The following is a 17,300-nucleotide window of genomic DNA, read 5'->3' on the forward strand; positions in this document are numbered from 1 at the left end:
TTTGGTGGAATACCTCTCGAATTTCACCAGATATGTAGGTTCTGCTGAGCGCTGTTTGAGCAATGCTGACCCACAGGACCTTGACCCATGACTCAAGACCATCAAATCATAAGGGTGCTTGCTCTTTGCTCTACCACACACTGTTGATTTCCCACCACCCTCCACCCCCAACTGTGGGACTCAAGTACCTTTAACTTATCCCCCTCACCCCGTTTGCCCTATTCCCTTATTGGTGTCTGGGCTTGGGGATCCCCATCATCAATGGAAAGGTCACTGGGACAAAAGCCACGCCATATATTTCTCATTTCACATCTCCTATGCCTTCCAGTAGTGCTATGCTGGGCACAGAGGATAGATTCCAGAAGCTTCTGAACTGATTAAAGTCAGGTTCTCTTTTGCCTTACATGTCATTTAAGGGAGAAGTACCACAGTACCATGGGGGCAAAGACAATGACTGGACTGGGGCTGCCCTGACTGCCTCAGTTTCCATGCAGTAACACTTACTTCCATCTACTATGTATTGAGTGGTTACTAAGAAAGCTGGCTAAACACTTTAGATGCAGTGTCAATCCTCACAGAGCCCCAAGAGCAATACAGGCTGCTATACTCCCCTGGTGGAGAATGGAGGGAGGCCCAGATAGTCCTCCACACTGAGAAGACAAGTGGACAGTGTCACACTGCTTGGGGAGAACTCCAGAAAGAGTCCAGCAGGGAAGCTGGATTTGGGGAAGGACCTATCTGGTTGCCACGACCAAGCTGGTTCCAAGTGTTGCCTTTTTCCTTTTAAGTACAGCAGATGATTGGGCTCTGGACCCAAGAGGACAAAGAGAGGCCTGCTTCACTTTTCAGAGCAAGATACAAAGCTACAACCTCCTCCCACATCTACCCCGGCCGGGAGCAGACTGTACGAAGGAGAACCTATGTGGTCCCTCACCACTGAAAACACGCTCTGCATGGCGGGGGTGGGAGGGTGGTGGTGGGGTGTCACTGGGCTCTGATGGTCCCCTGTCTGAAGGGCTGCTGGTGGTTCAGACACTTTTTTTTTAAACATGTATTCATTTTTGGGAGAAAGAGAGAGAGAGAGAGAGAGAGGGAGAGAGAGAGAGAGAATAAGCAGAGGAGGGGCAGAGACAGAGGGAGACAGAGAACCTGAAGCAGGCTCCAGGCCCTGAGCTGTCAGCACAGAGCATAACGCAGGGTTCAAATTCACGGGCTGCAAGATCATGACTTGGCTCAACCCAAGGCACCCTGGTTCAGGCTCTCTTAACGGTGGTCTGGCCTCAGTTCTGGCATGCTCAGCTCCTGGCTAACTAAGAAATCTTCCAAGAAGATTTCCATGCATGTGCCAGATGCTCAGTCAGAAGTGGCCTCCAACATCAGACAGAAGAGTTCGGTAACAGGACATGTTGGTGGTGAGGCCAGTACAGGCTTCAGGAGGAGGAGTCAAGTGCCACTTGAAACAGAGCAGGGAGAGTAGGGCCTGAAGCTGCCAGGGCATTCTGCGGGCGTCTGGTGAGGCCCGGTGGCTTCTGGCGAGTTGAAGGATAACACGCATGAGCGGGCGGCGACAGCCCCCATCACCAGCCCTAAGGAAAGTCACCTCAGCAGCCAGAGCAGGAGTACCAGGGACTTCCTCCTCTCTCAAATGCTAACGTGAGATTTGGGCACTTACACCGTGAGGGCGTGGGAAGAGCACTTCCCCTGCATCCTCTCACTGCAGCTTCTAGAACTCTGGGAGACACTCCCCACAACACCATTGTACAGATAACCAAACCACAGCTCAGAAATGTGAGCGACTTGTCTGAGGCCACAGAAATGAAAGGGCGGCTCTGGCACCTGGGTCCACATCTTATCCATCCAGTTCCACTGCCTCTTCCTGATGTCTACTGAACACTGTGGCGTCCCACATGGTCCCCAGGGCCGGCCACCAAGGAGACGTCAGCTCCCTGCTCCACAGCCACCTAGTCCCACCAGGGCCCTGTAGCTCAGCAGTCCTCTTAGCAAGCCCTCTCAGACCCCTCATCTCTCCACTGAGGCCTGCTGAAGGCAGGAGGCCTAGCCCAGCCATGTCCAAGGGTACCATGGGGCACTCCGCCATCACCGTGCCTGCAACTGTGTGCACCACCTGTAAGAGTCTGGGTCTAGCAGAGAACATAATCCTTCCACAAGGCTCTTCAGGTGACGACTGGACAGGCAGGGAAGCTTTGGTTACCGGGTTAACAAGCATCCTCTGGCCTGACACCTACCAGCAGCACGTACAGTTCTGCAGCATCACTGCCTTTTTCTTGCCTGGGCCGGACTTGGACAGACAGCTCTGAGGGGTGAGGAAAGGTCTTGCTCTGGATTCGATCCCTGGGCCAGATGCATGTTCGGTGAGGACCTGCTGAGTGAGTGGTGCTCGCTTCACATGCCTGGTATTAGAGCATGATGTCTGCGCCGCAGCCTTGTCTAGGCCCTGAGCTGTTCGACGGCTGCTGCTCAGGCTTCCCGCTCTTTCCCTGTCTTCCCCAAGGTCTGGGATGAGCCTGGCACCTGGCAGGCACACGGAGTACAGGTGAGTGAGTGGCACTGCGCCTCTCCCAGCTCTCACAGGGCCGGCTGGCCGCACAGCTTTCTCCAAGTCTCAGCTGAGATCTCCTCAGAGAAGCCTTCCCAAGCCAGTTCATCTCCAGGCCCCCAGTTACCCCGGCCCCACTTTGGCCTATTTACGCTCTCTGTGGAATCTATCACAGGCAGTAACCATCTGGTGTGGTTGGTTCTTTCTCCCAGACTAGACCATGAGCCCCACAGAACAGGCCCCAGTCATTCCTGTGTTCTCAAACAGGGCCTAGCATGGTGACTGGTACATAGCAGGTGCTCAGTAAGTGTGTGGAACAAACCAGAAAGTGTCTTCGGGGAAATAAAATCAAAGAGTGGGACAGAAAGCGGGCTTGTCCCACCTTCCCTTCTCACTCATGGATCAAAACCAAAGCTGTGAGTGGGCAGACACTCAGAACTTCCAAATACCCGCATGCTCCCACATCCCAGCCCAGGGAGCTTAGGGCTGGTCAGTCAGTGTGGGCATGCAGCACTGTTCTGAGGGGCAGAACAGAGCAGCGTTTTCACTGGATAGGACCCCAGAGCTCAGCTACTCTCCCATCAGGGAACAGGACTCAAGTAACCACAAAAGTGACTGATGGCTCAGGATGTCTCCCGAGGTGTCTGTCACATAGGCCAGGCACCGTGCTGGGGGCAGGCATAAGGCAACGGTCAAGCCAATGACTCAGCAGTATGTGAGGGCAGCAAAAAGTGGTTCAGATTCAGCTAACTGTAGCTCTCCTGGGAGGACTTGGTAAAACTTAAAAATGTGTATGATGTTTAATACACAGAGGTTAACAAGGCTGCTGCCTGAGTAAAGATTTGCCTTGAGCTACTTTCTAGCCCTAGTGATGGGCTGCCCTGACCATTCCCACACCCCTCTGTGACCACTCCCACACACCCACGAGAGAGGGGGCGGGAAAGGCATAATGCTGTGGGTGCAAACAGAGTCAGGGTCTCTGGCCCCATGAGAATGGACCCACTGGCCTCAAACTCATAAGCACTGTGCTCAGTTCCAGAGCCAGCCAGGCAACCAAAGACGACTAGATTTTCTGCGTGGCACACATAGTAACTGCCTCAGATATGCCGGAGCAATGGTCTCCCCCCCAGCAAACTAAATGGTAGAAGCTTGACGGAAGACACGAAACTGATGTTGTACTTGACCTACCGGTAGTGTCTGTGGACATCCCCGTGACAGGGACATCATGGCATTCGGGCACCAGGAACCGTGGCCTAGCTGGGTATGCCCAGCACATGACCTTTCCCGTTGTGCTCAAACAAAGACCTGCGGCTGTCACAGCAGCCTGGAGCTGGTGGGACATGGGCTGTTATCAACATTTTGAGTTGTAAAGGAACTGGGGTCCACACAGGTTAAGTGAATCACTCTAGGTCACAGAGCATATACAACCGCCAAGCCAGAATTAGAAATGTCCTCTGCTTCCTGTCTAGTAACTTTGGCCCTGACTGCCAACGTCATACATGGTTTTCCTGCCTGCGTCACGAGCTCCGGTCCTCTGTTTCCTCATCTACAGAAGAGAAGAATCACGACTAGCGCATGCTGCCAGGCATGCCACATAAAAGAGTCTCTGAGGAGCCAAGGGTTAAATGTCCCAGAAGTACAGATGCCTCCCAACTGTAATACACCCATGTCTTTTCCTGCCTAGATGCTCTCAAAAGAACAAAGACACTATATCCCTCAGGACCATGTTCTTTATGGAAGAACCCTCACTCTTGCCTTAATGAGAGACCAGGGAGAGCAAGAGGTAACCCAGCTCTTCTGCTTCCTCTTACCACTTCGGAAGAGGAAACCTTGTCTTGCTGAGTCTCCTCGTCTGGCTGGAGGAGGGCTGGCTGCAAGAATCAAGGGTGCCCCTCCTGCCAGCTACCCTGACTGTGTATGGAACAGTAAGTGGTAAAAGCATTACAACAGGCCAGCAGGATCTGCGTCCCGTCCCAACTCCTCAGTGGCTATATGCGACCCTATGCAAGTTCTCTTATGCTTTGAGGCTGGTTTTGTCATCACTAAAAATGGGGGTGATATCCCTGCCCAACCGGCTTCCCACAATTGCCATGGAGCCACCAGTAAGACCAGTAAGATTATTTCTGGGAAAAGGACCACCCCTTCTATCCCCCCCCCCCCCCCGCCCCCTGCCGCCAGAGAGAGAGCTGATTCCAAGACTGGTGCTGGGAAAATTCAGGATGAGTCTAGAACATCGCATTGTGTGAAAAGGCAAGAAGATGTGTAAGAATGGAAGAGGCCGCTGCAAAGCACAGCAGAACCAGCTTGAAGGTCAAATGTGGGACAAGGTGAGCACCATACAGAGCAATGAAAGGATAGTGTATTACCCACTAAACCAACGAAGTCCATGAAGCAACACTGAGAGTACAAGAAATAGAGAGGAAGGGCAGAAGGAAAGTAAGTTCTTTACTGAAGAGTGCCAACTGATAAATGTAACAGAAATGACAGAAATAGAAAAATCACTCTTTTATAACCACTACAGTTATAACGGATTCAGGGAAGATCATCAAGTGATGCCAAAGCCACCGGGTGAAGACTGTGACTCAGGAGGTACAGAAGTCCATTAGACACCACCTTAACCAAATGACCAAACGGAATCACCAATGGCAGAATGAATCCACATCAGGCGCCTCCCGGCGTGATACCAGGCAAGGCCTCAATGCCACTTAGGCAATCCCCCTACCAAAATGTTTAACTCAAATCCAAGCCTGAGACCAGCCCAGGCTGAAGGACATTCTGCAACACAGCTGGCCTGCACTCTTCAAAAATGTCCATGTCACGAAAACTGGGGAACGGTTTCAGCTTCAATAGGACGAAAGAAACCCAACAACCAAAGGAAATGTGTGATCTTGAAATGGATCCTGGGTCAGGAAAGACAACCAGACAAAATTATAGAGGACATTTTGGGGACAATTAAGGAAATTTCCACATGGACTGTGTAACACCCAAAAATCAAGGTACAAACGTGTGCACACATGCATGTTCACATACACACACAAGGTGGGGGGGAGAAAAGGCAAAGGGGCCAAAATGTTAACAACCGGGACACCTAGGTGAAAATGTTCATTGTACTACCCTTACGAGTCTTCCGTGGGTTTGAAAAGTTCCAAAATAAAAGGAAGCAGACAGGTCCCATCAGTCCTGGGCAAGTGTTGGAACAGCCACTCTGTGAGCACAGCGGAGCCCTTCCTTGGTGGACCCGGGCACACTCACCTGTCAGATACTCCAGGACGGCAGCCATGTACACGGGTGCCCCCACTCCAATCCTGTACTTGGGGTGGCCTTTCTTGATGTACCGCAGCATCCGCCCCACGGGGAAGATGACTCCCGCCTTGGCAGACCGGGAGGTCTTGGTGGATTTCTTCTTCCCACCCCGGCTCGACATGGCAGCGGCCCTGGAGGTGAGTCAGTAAACACACTGTGGAGGCAAGAGGCACAGCCGTCAGGATCATGGGGGCAGTTCACCCCTCTTCCCCACACTCTCCGACCCCTACAAGAAAGGCCACTCCTCGTGGCCACTGAGTCCTCCGGGCCCAGTTCGTGCACTTGGTTGGCGCACTCTGGCCCCTAAGAAGAGATTGGCTACGCTTTTCACATTTTATACCACGACATCAATTTTATCGGCCACTTACATTTAAACGTTACTCTGACAATGAGTGCTCTTAAGTGCCCTGCCTTTATGCCACGTGGTATAAAAGAAAATGGGATTTCTTGGCTACGTCCAATATGCTTGTTTAATAATTACATTTTCATACACTTGAGACCGGGGCTGATCAATTTGCTGAAGTCTTCATGGAAAAAAAGCAAACGATGTCACCTTCCCCTGGAATAAAGACGTAAAGCCTGACACCTAGGTCGCCTGATGGAAGCAGGATCTCTACCTCGTGACCCTTTCCCCGTGAGGGGCAATGGCAGCTCACAGGAGTTCAGCAGATAGGCTGCAATCACAGGCCCTCAGAACACACCCAGTCTGCTAGCTGGGCCTGTCCTTAGAGAAGAGGGAGAAGGGCTTTTCTTACCCTGATCCTCCTCCTAATCCATATCCAAAATGCCACGCAGTCCAGAGGATGCCCCCTTTTCAACACCTCATGGAGGGTCCTCTCCTCTCCACCCCAACTGTGACTGGATCCAGGTCATCTCTAACCAAATGATCGCAAATATGTCCTGAAGAGATCTCCCCACTACTCGCCCTGCTCTCCAATCCACTGGCCCTCTGAGGGTGGTGCATACGAATCTGAGTACTCCACGGCCCCGGTGTTAAAGCTTTCTCTGGCTGCCACAGTTCCTAAGGTCAAATCAAGATCCTGGGCCTGTCATGCGATGCCCTAGAAATCTAGGCCTGGCACATCCATCCAGCTTCACCCCATACCTCCTGGGGTCCAAACTCGGACACAGGGCAGGGGTGGGGGTCACACATAGTTCAAGTGCCCTCCCCTGCAGTGGCTGTGCCCTTTCGCCAAGACCTCCTCTATTCCTCACACTTGCTTCCTGCTCTCTGCCATCCCTACCCTGAGTGCTCGGGTACAGCCCCTCCATCCACTGGGCTCCCTTGCACTTCACACCACGGCGGTGATGTGCATACAGCCCCGGCTTTCAGAGAGCTGCCCCTGGCTGGGCCCCTAGCACAGTACCACTGAGGCCTGCATGTTTGCTAAGAGCACTCAAGGTCTCAGATGTTTGCTAAAAGCATTCCGGTCATTCATGCATCCACTTTAGGAATGATGCTGGAAAATGGAGACGGTAGTACACAAGGCAGATGAGGTCGCTGTCCTCCCAGAGTTGGTGGGGAAGAGGGGAAGAGAAAGAGGAAACAACCCTACAGTCATTTAAATGATCATCATGAAAGGCAGTGAGGGTGCTGGGAGAGGAGCTGTGAACAGGCCTCTCAGCCTGTTCTCCGGCACGAGGCAAGCATGTCTTAGAGGACATTTATGCTCAATCATTCAACCAAATGGGCAGGTCTCCCATCTACTGGTAAACTGAGATCAGGCTGCGTGCTGTGTGGGTGCCTCCAGCTCCAACAGGCCAGGCCTCTATGCCAGTGGAGGCGACAGTCAGGAATCCTTGTCACTCTGATGCCCAACCCTGTATTCGGAACATGCTTGTGGCTCATACCTAACATTAGTGTGACCCCTAAAATATCTCAAGTCATGTGCCTGACAGCCATGGCCAAAACAACAGAGAGCAGAATTTGGGGGCACTCTGACAGAATGAAGGTGGCTCAAGCCCCAGCTCTGAATAGATGTTTGGAGGGTTGTGGCAGGGGGTGGGGCACTAAAGACGACTATGATAATCCCTTGTATTTCTCATCAAGGGGTACCAAGTGTTAATGGATCACTGAGTGTTAAAAATAGAGTCCCAGAAGGGTCTGCGCTTCTCTGAAACAATGAGATGGCTCCATTTCTTGCTGTGATGAGCTCCATCTTGAGACATTCCCTGCAAACAGGTGCACATGCTCACTCTGAGCAGGAAATGGTATATGTACACGTGTGCATGTGTGTGTTCGCAGGGAAAACTGCCGCTGGGTTTCCTAGCAGTCATTTGCTTTACCACAAATGTGTTTCACAGACCAACCCAATGCCTCTGGACCCAGAGTTTTCAGATCTGAACATTTCCCCTCTTTCAGCAGGAGAGGCCTGCAGTCAGTGATGATGAATGCAGCTCAGTCCCATTCTTACTGGAGCACAGGCTTCAGCCCTATCTCCAGGCAGACCTGTCTGGGTAGGTTTGGGGCTGCCTCTGTGGGAATCAGTAACATCCTGCCCCAGGGAAGAGCCATTAGCATTCAGAGACCTGATGGGCCCTAGACATGCTCATTCTTTAAAAGTGATGCTCCTGGTGCCTTCCTTCCACTCCAGCCAAGAGTCTTGATGTGGACATGGACATGGACAGGACGGTGACTCCCAGGTCTCTAGTCCAGTGCACACCTGGCTACAGAGCCCCAGAGCTCTGTTCTGACTGCCTGTGGCTAGGACCCACTTGACAATCCCATGGGCACCTTGAATCCCTTCCTGTTCCAAATCCTGTGGAATTTTCAGCTCCAGCAGTGACAACCTCGTGCATGAAGCCCCTAAGCGGGAGTCAACATGGGCCCATTCTCTCTGCCCACTTTCCCAGCACCCAGCCATTAGCCAAGCTCTGTTGAACCCACCTCGTAATTGCCGAAGCCTCTTCCCTCCTCTTCAGCCTCCCTGCCTCGGTTCAGCTCTCTCTACTCCTCATCTACCCTCCCCAGCACTAGTCTCTCTCCATGGATGCCAGGGGATCTCTGCTCCCTTGCTGGTTCCTCACCACCCTGAGCCAGCCACAAACAGCATCCTTCAACTACTTCTGCAGCATCACTTCCTGCCACCCCTCCCCCTGGGGGTGATGCTCCAGGCCACCACTGGTTTCCTGCCCTCGGATGCAGTGTCCAGAATGTCTTTACACAGGCTGTCTCTCCTGCCTGTGACACCCTCTGTCCTTGTGCCAATCTGCTGCACTGGCACTCGTGAGATCCCTGTCCTAGGACCCAGCCGTGGACTGGAATCACTCACTGCTTCACGTTCCCAGAGAACATATCCTGGCATGTATCTGTGTGCCTGCCTGCCCAGCTCAGCCGAACCGCAAGCTACTTGATGCCAGGCACTGTGGTCAGCTCATCCCTAAGTCCCGGGGTCCCAGGCAGGGCCTTAAACGTCATGGATCCTCAAGGGGTATCATGCTGAGAGGAAACCATCTTCACATCTAGTTTTCAGTCAGGCTCCTGATAAAGCAGCCCCGTCTTCACCCCTCCCCTGGGGGCGGTCCTGCAGCTCCTGCTCCTCACCCTTCCCTGCGTTCTTCCTGCACTTTTTTTATTTTAGAGAGTGTGTGCACATGCAAGTGAGCGGGGAAGAGGGGCAGAGGGAGAGAGAGAATCTTACGCAGGCTCCACGCTCAGCACGAAGCCCACGTGGGGCTCAGTCCCACGACCCTGGGATCGTGACCCAAGCTGAAATCGAGTCGGATGCTCAACCGACTGAGCCACCCAGGCACCCCTTTTTTATTCCCTGCACTTCTAACTAGGTCCCCAATGTGCAGCCACAGCTTGGAAAGACGTCTGAGTCAGCCATGCAGCTTCATGACATCCAGTCATGTGTACGGACTTTAAAAACATCTTGGAGAAAATCATCTTGTGTCTGGGCAGTCTCCAGATGAACCTGTGAATGTGCCAGCTCCATACTACTCTTCAGGGGTCTATGGAGGTGTGGGCACCCATGTTGGGGACAGAGCGGCCGTGATAGAAGTGGCTGTTGAGCACTAGGCCGCGTAACTCAAATTCCAAAGTCAGACTAACCTCATTCAAGTTGGCTCTGCCACTTACCACCCATGCATCCTTGGGCACGTGATATGATGTTACCCTCTGAGCTTATTTTATCATCAGTCAAGTGGGGATGAAGGTAGAATCGACTTCAAACATTTGGTGGGAAAACTGAACAAAACATGCATATACGGGGCCTGCCAAGAACTCACTGAATGGGTGCTCAGGTAAGTCAATAAAAACAACAACAATGAACAAAGGCCGCCTCCTCGAAAACCAATGTTGGGTATTTGAACTGGCAAGGACAGTACCAGTTGCTGTAACAAACAAGCCCCCATAGCTTATTTCTCTCTCGTGGAAAGTACAAAGTAGGTTTCCATGATTGGTTGGTGCTTCTCCACATGATTCAGGGACCCAGACCCCGCCCCCCATCCTTCAATGCACAATTCCCAATGTCACCACAGAAGGAAAGAGGTCGTGGATGCTAACACATGGAGGCCTTCGGGGGCCACACCCAGAGGCGGAGCATACCACTACTGACCATGATTCATCGACTAGAACTTGGTCATGTGGCCACACATGATTGCAAGAGAGGTTGAGAAACGCCCTTTTGCTATTTGCTCAGAAAACAGCCAGTCTCTGTCCTATAACAAACCAACTTGAAAGCTGACCCTGAAGCCAGGGTGGGAGCAACCAGCCAAAGCCTGTTGGGCCCTGTTTGACCCATGCCCTGCATCCAGCCTCTTCTGAGAGATGGACAGTCCTACGTCACAGAAAAAAGTGGCCTCTTGCACACTCGGCTTCTCTTCAAGGCATGGACATTGCTCAGGAAAGAAACAGCTGTACTATCTTGTCAGACTGACAAAGCGATGTCCTTCCTTCCCGGGCTAATCATCCAGGAGAGCCCCCCCTTCAATAAACCAGAAGTCCTCACCCCTAGGGAGGACCCCAAGTGCTTTGAAGACAGTGACACGGCCTCAGGCAACCTCACTACACAAGAGCGTAGCTGCTTTTTTGACTGTTATCGGGCCAGGAAATGAAGACTCTGTGGTTGATCCCAAAGGGATCTCTGTGGTCTTTACCTCTGCAACTCCTCCAACTATAAATCAATCACAGTAGACATGAACCTTGCTTGCAGAAACCCAAGGCTTACCCAGAGACAAGCTAGGCTTGAGTGATGGGCAGGTCTCTGACCACCGGCTCCTCAACAACTGAGCTGTGACCGGGGCACCTGATCTGTCCTCTTGGCACAGGACTAGCGAGAGGCCTGGCTGTGAGGATCCCACGAGTAAGATGGACATGAGAATGACAAGCCCTCTACTACCACAAGGGCCACAGAGGAAAGAGGGTCAAAGGGCTGTCCTACCTACTACCACACTGTTGCACCCTTCCCCAACAGGGCACCGTAACAGGCTCCACACTGCCCTGTAAACCACTTTCGTCACTTCGGCACATAACACCCTCTCAGTCTATAGCACTCTCTCCAGCCCTGTGTCTGTTCCTGCTGTGGCGGTGCCTTGTGCCCGCCAGTCACAGTCTAGTTTGGGCCAGCCCTATGCCCAGACTCCAGCCTTGCGCACAAGGCCCCACTGACCTCCCGCCCATCTCTCCCTATTTCCAGCAACGAGGGCTCCACCAGGCCGAACGGCTCCCGGAGTCCTTAGTGGACATTCCTGCGTGTGGCCCAAGCCCAGCTACAAATCCCTCGTGACATTCCTCACCCTGACACCATTCTTTAATATGTTCAATTGCTTTTCTCAATCTTATATAAAGTGCTCTGCAAATGAAGTTCCCAGCCCTTTCTTCCAACTGGATTGCTACTCAACATCCAATTTATATAAATATCCTGAAGCCAACCTCCCCAACCTTAGCAGCTGCTATACTGTATCATCACGGCCAATTTCCTTGTCTGTCTTGGTGGGACGTACCAGTCTGCTCCCCAGTGTACCTCCAGGAACCCACTGCCCTGCCTGGTACCTGGTAGGCCCTCAAATGCTGGCTGGATGGTGACTAATTAGTTGGATGCAATTACAGTTCTCTGGACAAAGATGAGGGCAGCATTTCCAAAGGCCACAAGACTCAGAAATGTGGCAAGTGGGACAGCAGTCAGGGTCCTTCATTGAAACCGTTCACGGACACATACCTGGCCGATCCCTGTGGGAGCTGAGACCCTTGAAGTTCAGGGAGCTTGTGGGGCCATCTTAGAGATTCCCAGGGAGGAAACACCACAACGGCCCTGACGGCTGAGGTGGGAGCCCCACAGAGGCCTTCCCACTCCCTAATAATTCTGTGGCTCCAGCCACCTCTCCTCTTGCCAGGCAACTAGCCAGTAAGAGACTGGAGGAAAATACTTCCCTTTCTCACACCTGTAAGTGACTGACCTCCACTAAGGCTACAGCACAGAAAACTCTTAATCAGGGCACTTAGAAAACCACCTGAGCTGGAGATTGTGAAGTCCTCTGTTACCTAAGCAATGAATTTGTGCATATTGATACCGAATGAAATGTCGACCAGAATTGCTGCGGAGCTGGCAGTCACACGACCCCCATCCCAAGCACCCAAGGACAGGGAACCTGAGCGATCAGCGCTTACAGTTGCTGTCGCCGAGGGAGGACTGCACCATCCACTCCCTGCAGCTGGATGAATGCCCACATGTCCACATGCATTTGTCAGCTTCCCATCAAGTCCAATCATGACAGCAAACCTGAGACACTTAATTCTGAAGCACAGGACACTAATCCTGTTTACAGCATTCTCTTCCATTTACTCCTATCATACCAGATGATTAACGGTGTCACTGCTGTCAGGTCTCCAGAGGCAGGAGGATCTACTACACAAGTATCGCTCACAGAGCTGGGGTTCAGAAACAGCGTTCTGATTGGCCGAGAACAGAGACTTGTACTGGTGCTCGAGCCAATCGGGGAAAACCTCTCTCTCCATTCATAAAACACTAGATCATAAAGGGAGCCGGAGGATTAAAGAATTTACAGTCTGCCCTCAGTGAACCAAGGGATTACAAACAAGGAGAAAAGGACAAATTGAGATAATAAATAAATCCTAAATGGCACTTTTCGTTCCAGCACACGTGTCTTCCTCGTGTGTTAGGTTTTTAGTGGTGGGGAACAAACAGAAACCCGAACCAAGTGTTATTCAGCAAAGAGTTTACAAGAGGCTAGGGGAGTCAGCACGACATTTCAATAGCAAAGCACTGTCTTCCTGCCTCACAAGGAAACTTTAATTCACACTCCTCTCTCTTTTAAAAGTTGTGTCAAACATTAAGATAATAATTTCAGTGGAAGGTTATCAAAGGAAAACTTTAAATGTGAGCTTCAATAGGGCAGGACCCTGGCTGGCTGGGCTTGCCATCCAGAAGCCATTCAGTATTTGTGGAATACATGAAGCATTCACAATAACAATAAAAAACATCTGGCCATGATTCTTTCCTGCTCAGAACCTTCAACGGCTTCTTCTAGCTTCACCTGAGTTCCCTCCACGATCCAGCCATCTTGAGCCTCTGGCAGTTCCCCCATATGACCTCTATCCTCACTGTTCTAAGACTTGACACATGGGGTTCCCCAGGCCTCAAACACTTGTCTCCATCTGCCCTCCGTTGCCGAGCCAACTCCTACTTGGTCTTTCTGTACAGTAAGGGCTTGCTTCCGCTTATGTCACCTTTCTGGGGGTTACTATGGGAGCTCCTGTGGCCTTCTGCACCAAACTCGCAATAGCCCCTTGCCTGTCTTCTCCTTGAGTCAGTTTCCCAAAGACAAGGACTGAGCACTTCTTGATCATGCTTTTGTCCCCAGTGCCTGACTCAGAGTTGATTCTCAGGAAATATTTATTGGAAGACTTTAAGACACCAGTCCAGAAAACAAGCTATACAACTCTTTGGAACCCATCTGGGCTCCCTCGTAAGAGATGGGGTGGGACCTAATGTACTTCTAAAAGTGTAGAACGTGGGGAGGACTCACAGGATAGGTGCGGGATCCCTCTCGTCCCTGCTCCTTCCCAGCATATGTGCCAAGAACGGGGCTCTGAAAAACCCAACACAAATCCAAAGGCACAATCAAACCAAAAACTAGAAGCTGCTGCAATTCTGATCAATACCACATATAGGCTCTTATTGGACTTCATCAGCTTGGACTTTGCACTTTTGTTTATTTAAATAAATCTCCTTTAAATGACTGGGGGCAGCATTAGCTCTGAAGGTATTGGAGGCAGATCCCAGAAAACATGTACTCCAAGCCTTCCTGTGGGGAAAGGATGAGGACTCTTGGAATTCTGTTGTCACCAGGACCGGAAGAAATGGCAGAATGAGATGTACCACTCCCTGTGTCTGGGCCCTTTGGTATAGACCACGTTAGTGACTTAGGACAATGTATTAGACTGTCACATGTGATGTTCCAGACTACTCTTCATTCTAAAGGACCTACTTACCTCAAATAATTTTCACTTAAACCCTTCCCACCTCCCCAATGCCTTTAGGGATCAGCATTAACAATGGTGACAGGTTAAAACGAAATACGAGAATGAAGAGATTTCCCACCCTCCACCTAAAACTATAGGGGGCAAGAATTTAAAGACTGAGGGTTTTTGGTTTGTTTTGTTAAGAAAAAAAAAAAAGGTTTATGGGACACCTGGGTGGCTCAGTCAGTTGAGCAACCTACTTTGGCTCAGGTAATGATCTCACCGTTCATGAGTTCAAGCCCCACATCAGGCTCTGTGCTGGCAGCTTAGAGACTGGAGCCTGCTTCGGATTCTGTGTCTCCCTCTCTCTCAAAAATAAATAAACATTTAAAAAAACTTTTAAAAAAGGAAAAAAATATAAGGTTTAAAAGCATATTTATCTTCACTGGAGAGCCTCTTGTGCAAGACAGAGATGCGGCTACCCAACTTCAGCTAGTTGTTGTACGATGGGTATTAATTCCAGTTGCAGGCAGGGAGTGGCCATTTCAGAGCCGGTAACCCCCCCTGAAGGCACTAAAGGCGCCCCTGCAATAGGCGGATTCCACCAAACTTACAACTAGAGTCTCCCATTCAAACCTAAAGCTGCTTGAAATTCCCCTAGTCTGTGGGGCAGGAAGCCTTGGAACAAAGCACCTTGCCCCCTCTTTAACGGTAAAACCTCAAACCACAAAGGTGGAAGAAAAAGAGAAGCTAGCAGGAGTGCCCCTCTTAATTGTCTATTTTTATATGCTGTTTATTGGGTCGTTAAAATCTTACAAGGATTTCACGGTAATTGTAATTGTTGAATTCCAGGTTTGTCTTAGCTGATTGTAGGGACATTTCTCACTTTCAAACTCAGCAATATTTTTCCTAATATCTTGTCTAAAAGAACCTTCCAGCCTGCCGACCAGATCCTTGAGTGATCCGTGGTCCCTGCAGGAGTGGAGGCGGGGCGCGCCACCCCGCACACCTGTTGTCAGGTGACACCGCCTGCAGCATCCAGCGCACTCACCTCTCCACTCCACCCCACCCCCAGCGAGTCCCTTCCCTCCCGGCCTTCTCCACCGGGAAGCCTACAGCCTTCTGGAGTTACCTTAAAAAGGAAAGAAAGAAAGAAAAAAGAAAGGAAGAAAACACAAAAACCTCCCAACCACAAAGCAAACAAAAGGCCGATCAGAAGATGAGCGAGGGCAGCGGGGGTTCCCGCGTCCCCTCTCCAGCCAGTCCCTGGACAACCCCCTCCCCGGCCCTGCCTGGCTCCAATCCCACAAGTATCCCCCAGCCGCCAACCCTCCCCTCCCCGCAGACAGCGAGCCAGACGCCTGCACCACGGCCACCTGGCTCTCGGGCCCGACTTATTGTGCTGGGGCCGGCAACTCGCGGGCCCGCGGGGCCCTCACCAAGTACAACTCCGAGCACCGCAGCTCCCGGTCGCCCGGGCCCACGCTGGCCGGCCAGCGCCGCGGGGCCTCCCCGGGCCTCTAGCTTAGCCCGCCCGCCGGCCCCGGGAAGGGTCGCCGGGGGAGGGGCCAGCACTGTCGCCTTCCCACAAAAGCGCCCAGGCGCGGGCAGGAGGACGCGGTTTGGAGAGAAGTTGGCTTCCGGGTTCGCTGTTTGAACAAAACCAAAGAGAATCCCGCGCGGCCGGGCGGGGAGGGCCTGGGAGGGCGCCGTGCGCGCGCGAGGCCCCGCGTGGGCCACGCCGAGCGCGGCGACCCGAGCCCGGCCGAGCGCCGCCCGTGCGCGCCAGGCCCGGCCGCTCCCAGGCCCCCGCGGCCGGAAGCGCGCGGTGGCCGGACCCGGCGGCGGGGACCGGGCGCGGGGCGAGGGGGCCCGCGCGGCACTTACGGGGCGGCTCGGCGGCGGCGGCGGCAGCAGCTAGGTGTCCGGCCCGTGCCCTCTCGGCCGCTCGCGCCTTTTCTCTCCGCGCTCGTCGCTGGCCCGCCCGCCCGCCTCCTTGCTTCCCGCCCGCGCGCCGCGCGCTCGCCCCCTCCGCCCGGCTCCGCTGCCGAGTGAACTGGAACCAGTCGCCGCGGCCCCGGGATTCCCACAATGCACAGCGCGCCGCTCGTCACATCCCATGCCGTCCCCGCGCGTCCGGCCACCCCTCCCGCGCCACCCGGGCGCCCCGGCCTTGACCCCAGCCCCGCGGCTGCGCGCGCCGCGGCCTCCGCGCTCCGCCGCCGGGACGTCTGTCCGTCTGTCCGTCTGTCCGTGGGCCGCCCCGAGGCCCTGCCCGCGGGCACCCTGCCCCGAGGCTGGGCGCCCGACGCAGGGCGGGCCCCGCGAGCCGGGGCGCGCCCTGAGCTAAGTCCTCAGAAGGGGTCTGGTCCCTCGCAAAGGCGCTTCTCTGGCGCGCGTCGCAGCCTGTGGGTCTCAAGCGACACTTCTTGAGTGCCTACTGTGTGCCTGGCATGGAGCACGGGACTGTAGCTGACTCAGCCCTAAAAGTCTTCTCGTTAAGCCAGGGAGGGGGAGGCACAATTACTGTTACCAGCAAGCACTTTTCCCTCCACCACCAATGCAAACCTCCCGCGCACCTGAGAACGTTCGCCGTGTTTCCGTTCGAGCCCCCATCAAACTCTTTCCTGCCCCACGACCAGCCACTGCACATCATGCTCACCTGGGGTTCTTTATAGTGACCCCCGGAAGTCTGGACCTGCTTTGTGCATGGAAGCGGTTAGCTACTTTGATTCATCCAACGTTCACTATTGGACTCAAACTGGGATTTACAACATCAGAAGTGATTATCACACACACTTTTTTTCAAACTGCAGACAAGCAGAAAGAGAAGGAACCACTGCAAAGCCCATCTGTATATTCCTAAATTGTTTCCTTGCTCTAGAGCGTTAGTGCCCCATCCAGGTTGCCTAAATAGGGACCTTCTCTCTGCGTCCTTCCCTCTCCTGGCCAAACTGTGAAGGGGGAAGCCACCTCAGCACCCAGGTGTGGACCAAATTTAAATAACAATACACG

At 52.9% G+C, this 17,300-nt stretch overlaps 1 protein-coding gene across 4 annotated transcripts in view; it reads right to left on the reverse strand.

Annotated features, from left to right (window-relative positions):
- The window catches only part of LOC122217936 (core histone macro-H2A.1), a 79,751-nt gene extending 63,443 nt beyond the window's left edge, over positions 1-16,308 (reverse strand). For 2 of the 4 annotated variants that reach the window (XM_042935681.1, XM_042935657.1), the window contains exons 1-2: positions 16,173-16,307; positions 5,810-6,014 (exon numbers count right to left, since the gene is read on the reverse strand). In XM_042935681.1, coding sequence (XP_042791615.1) covers positions 5,810-5,981 — 172 coding nt within the window. In that variant the 5' untranslated portion in view covers positions 5,982-6,014; positions 16,173-16,307. Of the gene's footprint in view, positions 1-5,809; positions 6,015-16,172 lie in introns of all 4 variants that reach the window. The other 2 variants (XM_042935674.1, XM_042935664.1) reach the window with 2 other exon arrangements.
- Positions 16,309-17,300: the final 992 nt, after the last annotated feature.

The sequence above is a fragment of the Panthera leo genome, chromosome A1, assembly GCF_018350215.1.
Source record: "Panthera leo isolate Ple1 chromosome A1, P.leo_Ple1_pat1.1, whole genome shotgun sequence".
In the NCBI taxonomy this organism is placed as follows: Eukaryota; Metazoa; Chordata; class Mammalia; order Carnivora; family Felidae; genus Panthera; species Panthera leo.